Genomic DNA, 6,796 nt, shown 5'->3' with positions numbered 1-6,796 from the left:
GAGTACTTCTACCCCTTTGGGCGCAACTCTTATCAGCAATCGAGTACTCTTACAATCCCAAACAATGTTGATGGGTGTTAGGATTTTTTGTGATTTTTTAAATTAACAGTAGTAGTTATGATAATAATTAGTAGTCGCTAAGCAGTATAAGAACAATAATAAGACTGAAAATAGAAAAATAGTTCATCATATATTTTCTTCATTAATTACAAAAATTAATAGCAATAATAAGATAAAAAGTATAATGTGAATAATATCAATAAAAAATAAAATGAAAACATCATTATTAATATGATTATTCTCATCATCACTGTGGCAGTATCACTGATAGTAACAGTAATAGAAGTGTTGGAAATAGCTGCCTTGTTCTATTTGTAGCACATTAACAGAAACAGTACAAAAGGTAGTAGTAAATGGCACATTGCAGAAGCAGTATATGCCATATTAAGAATTTCTAAATAAAAATTTAAGAAAGAAACTAATATGCTCCCCAAATTTCAGAAATTGTTTAAGAAGCAATAATCCATTACAAATGCAAAGGATGAGATGGCAAAGTTGGCAGAGGTTATGTAAAGCTCAGACGTTGTCATTAATTTCATAATAAACAAAAGTATATTGTTCTACAGCACTGTGAGAGAATTACGTATTCACTAATTAGGGAACATGGGAAGTTCAGCATATTAGCCTTTTCAGTGTACACTCATCAAACATCAAACAAGTACAAGTACAGCACTACTCCAATCACTGAACAAGTTGTGTACAAACATTTAGTTTCGAATTCTTCTGTATATATCCTTTTCTGTAAAAGCTGATAATGACAATCTATTCAGGAAAACATCACATTGTCTGAGCTCTATACAAATCTTAGAAATTACAAATACAACCATTTGCAACAGAAAAAAGGAAAATGTTTGAGCAACACAAGGACAAATGATAACAAGACATTCAAGTAAACATGACTGGTAATGGAGCATCACCCTGAGGACATCAGAACAACCCGCAGATGAAACCAAATGATCAGAATTACCAATATCTCTTCCACGTCTCAATTTATCAAAAATATCAGACAAAATCCGAAGGATGTGACAAAACAACAGTGGTATCACAGCCTACATGAAGCTAAATTATCCCCTCGCATTTCTAAATCAAAATATAAGAAGACATTGGTAACCTTAAAAACTAAGATACAAACATACACACATGCATCCTTACAGACATATCATAGCACAGAAGGAATTTTGAGCCAGTGGTCTTTTAGAGTTTTCTATATGAATAAGAAAAATCGAGAAAAAAAAACATGAAAAAACCTTAACAGAGTGTTTCATAGAGAGCTTATGTAAGTTGGTAACGATAAAACACATGAAAAAATGTACAAGTGATACGTGAAATTTTGACAAATGCAAAAATGTTGAAAATGGAACATGAAGTACCCTTAGAAAATGAAATGAAATAAAGTATATCTATATATTTTTCCAATATATATTTTGACTACCCTACTCCTGCTTTGAAGAAAAAAAAAAAAAAAGAACTTTGATTCTTAACAGAGAACAATCCTAATTATAACATTCAATTCTATTTGTTAAACTACAAAATAAAAATGCTGAAAACTGAATAAAAATAATACCTCTTAATAGATAAAAACACTTTAACCAGCTACAGATTCTGACACTGACAAGATGGTGAAGAAAAAGAAAATTGTTTAAAACTATACACATATCTTATCACACACTATAGTAGGAATCAGGGGGCATTTCAAATCCCAAGCATTCTACCTCACAACATGAACATGAACCTAAAGATACTCAACATAAACGTATGTTCACTTATAAGCACCATGACTGGCAAATGGAGATATTTTTTACTTGTATATTTTTTTGGCAGGGGGTGGGGGTGGGTGGTATATAGACTACCAGGCGGTCACCTTCATCTTTGAGCAATAAAACTGATTGGTTTAATTAACATAAATTGAAATAGAAGACTTATAACTAACTACCTACAAGTAAAGATTGGAGATATTAAACAAACCATACTACCATTATTCATCACAAGGCTGAAAAAGCTCACTAATCTGTAACAAAAATGGTACTTAGAAGCACTTAGATCAGCTGCTTACTAAGTGAAAAAAAAAACAAGAAAGAAAAAAATAAATAAAGAAAACAATTTCTATTCATCCCATTTCATGATGTTTTGATCTAAAACAAAGTGAAGAAACAAACAAACCGTAACTGTGAATGACTGTCCCTTATACAAAATTTCTTAATAAAATCCTTCACTTACCCTGCAAAAGTATGTTCTAAGCTATGTGCAAACATTGCTCAGCTAATCAGATATATTGATCTAGTTTACCTGAACAACTTTATCTTCATGGCAAGCTAAACAACACAAGAAAAATAAATTGCAAAACCTATTTTTAATAATGACTTCCCTCCTAAATTTCATTATTCACATATATCATGAAAAACTAGTTTCTCTTTTTCTGTGCTCTGTTTCCATGCCTAATTGGAAAGCTCAGATCACAGCATGGGACCTATTAAAATTAATACTGATGTCCTTGCCATAATTCGAACAGTGCCTATACAGTGAAGGACAGAAAAATCAGAATAACCATTCCATACAATAATTGAGACTATTTTCCATCTCTTTCAGCCATTGTGTAGTCAGATCTTATATTCAACATACTTTAACAATATTTAATAATACATATATGTTTATATACATACTGATTTACAACAGAAGTGCATCTAATATACTCATAGCATAAAATAATTATATTCACTTGAATGGAAGGCAGTTTTCAGTTATATTATTCTTTTGCTGAGAATGCACTTGGTAAGACTCAAAACTTGACAGTAGCCAATATTCTATCTACAGCAGAAATATGTACAAATTACATTAAATGTTGAAAATAAAGAGAAAGAAAAATACTCTTGAGAAATTGGTTTAATAATCAATATTCTCAAGAATGCAACAATAACTTGCAATTCAGGATTCTGCTTTAAGAAACTCTTAAGACTGGTTCTAGTCTTCTGTAAATACAATATCTACATGCTTATAAACCATTCATTTCATAACAAAAGGATGGCCCATGGTCACTTCTGACACACTACCATATCTGATAACCAAACTGCTTTGATCTTTCAATCAAATTGTAAATTACTATACACTGGCTGTTTACGGATACTAATTGGTCGTAGTTTGCATGGTAAAGAGTAAGAAGCTTATACTAAGGGCATATAGATATTATAGCAATGCTATAATATCTATATATCATTAATATAAGCTAAGATATAATTCAAACTAGCTTTGGTATTTTTGGCCCTTATGAAAAAAATCTAGTTGTTCTTCATACTGTCGGGTCTTTGCTACACCCATAATGCAGCAATTCAGATAACTATGCTCTTAAGAATATTCTAAAACATCAGACCTTTGTGAACATCAATCAGCAAATAACACTATTAAAAGTGAAACACATGAAAGTCTTATGACAGCTCATATAGCTAAAGTATGACACTGTTTATGGATAATAGAAATTAAATAATCACATATAAAAAAGCCTGCATCAGCTTTTGTTGCTATTGTTTTATCAATACAAATAAAAAATGGAAATTGTACTGTTTTGTAATAGGAAAGTATATCAATAAAGATACATTCTCGAAAATTTGTTATAACACATTCTCTTCTTCATGCAATATAGCCTTGGGCACCAAAAATCATTTTCTGAACTCAACTATGTTAATAATTATCATCTGCAAAATTACATGACCTGCAAATCTGTGTAATATCTGTTTTTTAAATATCACTTGGTAGTACTACTGACAACACCACAATATTGTGTCATCATTGATAAATTGATCTATAGATTTATTATCTATAATTATCTATTGTTAATTCTAAACAACTGCAAAAAAAACATCTTAAAAACTTTCCTGGGTTCATTCATAAATAGTAAATCTAAATTAATATAACAATTTTAAAATAGAAAGTCTGGTGCTTCAAAATTTGACATTTACTTTAAAGGGCAAACCTATGTATTAGTTGTACCCATAAAACTTCTACAGCAATGAATCACAATGGTTTATAAGCATGTAAATACAGTCCTTTCAAGCAATACTGCAAAGCCACAGGATTACACATTATACTATGCAACATTCACATCTCATAGCAAAGGATATCATATATATCTAAGTTAAATCCATCTAAAAGATGCCAAATAGATAATTATATACAGACATTTTCCAAAATAACAGCAGATCTCTGAAACAGCTGAGGTTCTCCTTGATTTGACAAGACACAGTAAAAGGGAAAGTGGGACAAATTTACCTGTTGGTCTTGCTAAGCAGCAATCTATCAATCTCTCCTGCCAGATCTAATCAATAAACAATTTCGAAAGATAATAATAATAATATTCTTTTTAATCTGGTAAACTGATTCAGTGTCTGCTGATTTTAAAAGAAAAAACTTCCAAATATCAGTTTCATACTGTGCATATTTCAATGCAGACAATAATACCAATGTGGTACATGAGACTATTTCTTTTCCCCTATCGAAATGCAGAAGACCAGCAACTAGTAGCTATGCAACTAGTTCTATACAATTTGAGATAACCATAATTTTCCCTTCACACTTGCTATAAGTGTGCCTTCACCAAACTGAAGGTACTGCTCTGATGCAGGTTCTCACTTCCCTCATGGGTATACAACCAGGAAGTTTTCCCAAGGCATTGTCACATCACAGCTTCTTCCACATCCCAGGGGCTCACATTAGATAGTGGCCTAGCGCTCGCAGGCCATGGAGTAGCTCTGCCTGCAAGCGTCCTTCCAGTACCAGGACCATCACATGAACCTGTGACAAAGGGAAAAAGGGTTGTATTGTTATGGTCTGGTGTTATATTTCCTGTAAGACTGGACTGTGAATAAGCTGAATAAATTAACTTTGAACAGCTGCACATTTTGATTAGCTTTCAACTGATACCACAGATAGATGACTTAACCCAATGGCATGGCATGTACGTACATGCCATGCCCACTGTGAGTTTACTTGTTTAACTGTTTTTACACATAGATGGCTACACTTGTACTTCGTCACCAATGAGCCAATTACGAGTACTGCCTGTCTCGCATGTTTACCTTTTTCCTTGATTTACGAAAATATTATACGTTATCTTATTTTGCTATTACTAATGTTTGTAACATTATAGTAATTATGCTTATAATAAAAACAACACCATAGATATTCATAAGGTGAAATCAGGTAAGATCATAAGATCTACTAATTGACTATGTGCACAGACATTTCACAATAATACAAAAAATTAGCACAGCATTTTCCCCATTTTTTATTCATTTTCCCTAGTGGCATTGGGTTAATATAATGAATTGGATGCTTTAAAATCCAAACAACAGTATTTGTTGGACATTTTGATATAGAAATGATGAAGAAAAAAAAAAATGAGAAAAAAGAGAGCAGAGAATTAGAATGAAGTAGCTAAGCAGGAACAGTAGATGTCAATATTAGGAAGGAAATAAGGCAAAAGAAAGAAAAGAAAAAAAAAAAGAAAAAAAAAAACATAAAAGCAACTTTACTTTGTAATAACCATAATGATGAAAATAAAAAAAAGAAATTAAAAAAGCAAAACGCATCAGAAGAATGAAGGGAAAGGTATAGAAGGGAAAAGGAGGAGAGAAATAAGAATGAACAACAGATCGATACAACCATGAATAAGATAATGGAACAAGATACTAATAATAAAGACGCTGATATAATAAAAACAATCCACAGCATATAAAGCAGGAAATACCGTCATCCTCACCACTTGACCAGCCCTACTTCTACTCAATACAAAATCCTACCACTGACCTTTTCACTGTTGAGGAAGCCCTTCATGATGAAAGGAGACGCCTCTAATGAAGATAATCTCTCAGGAAAGCACGTGACTGTCTTGAGGAACATCTTCAGGTTCCTCTCCAACAGCTGATTGATCTGGCTGTAGTCATAGTCATCATGTCTGTTTGGAGAGAGGTCATCTTTGTTACATTTCCCTAAAAACATAAGCTTGGGGCTGGCTGGGCTGGTGGTATCCAGCAGATAAACCAGGTGATTGCCCCACAAACTCTAAAATCTGTGACAGAATTATAGGCTGGGTCATCTTAAGCTGGTTTGAGTAAGTTTCACAAATTTAAATCAAGGATTGTCATGTTGATATTACATATTCTTGTATTAAAATTAGCAGTTTTTAATGTATCATAGAGTGGCAACAGCCAAAAATAACTCTAAAAGTCTTATAACAAACAAATAGTATACCAAAACAACTGTATGTTTGCCTGATATACTAGCTTTTCTAGAGATAAGAATCAATAACAGGAAAAAATCATATTATCTCATATCTTGAAAATCCATGGCAACAATAAATACAGTTGAGAAGAAAAATATCATATTTCTAGTGTTTGATATCACAAGGAAAAAAAAATTCTTCTATAACCCTTTAATAATAACTAAAATAAGAAATCTTCAATAATCTTATCAGGACCCATAAAAAAAAAAAAAAAAGACTTGTCAACACGAGAACTGTGTAACCGTGCCAGAATGACATGCCATGTCCACTGTGATTTAAGTTTATTGTTTGTGCATACACACAGATGGCTCCACATGTACTTAGTCACCAAGGAGTCAATAACTAATAACACTCAACTTTTCAACTTTTACCTTGACAGAAAGATTTTTTTTTCACTGCTATTAGAATTCTGATAATATCATTATATTCAAAATGACAATAATAATAATCAATTTCAATAGCAAC

At 32.0% G+C, this 6,796-nt stretch overlaps 1 protein-coding gene across 3 annotated transcripts in view; it reads right to left on the bottom strand.

The window, feature by feature from the left end:
- Positions 1–219: 219 nt before the first annotated feature.
- LOC125043569 (sestrin-2-like) overlaps positions 220–6,796 on the bottom strand; it is a 68,256-nt gene continuing 61,679 nt past the window's right edge. For all 3 annotated transcript variants that reach the window (XM_047639813.1, XM_047639887.1, XM_047639959.1), the window contains 2 exons: positions 5,857–6,004; positions 220–4,842 (listed from right to left, as the gene is read on the bottom strand). In XM_047639813.1, the coding sequence (XP_047495769.1) occupies positions 4,756–4,842; positions 5,857–6,004 (235 nt within the window). In that variant the 3' untranslated portion in view covers positions 220–4,755. The remainder of the gene's footprint in view (positions 4,843–5,856; positions 6,005–6,796) is intronic.

Source organism: Penaeus chinensis, chromosome 1, assembly GCF_019202785.1.
Source record: "Penaeus chinensis breed Huanghai No. 1 chromosome 1, ASM1920278v2, whole genome shotgun sequence".
NCBI lineage: Eukaryota > Metazoa > Arthropoda > Malacostraca > Decapoda > Penaeidae > Penaeus > Penaeus chinensis.
This window is presented reverse-complemented; position numbering and strand designations above follow the sequence as displayed.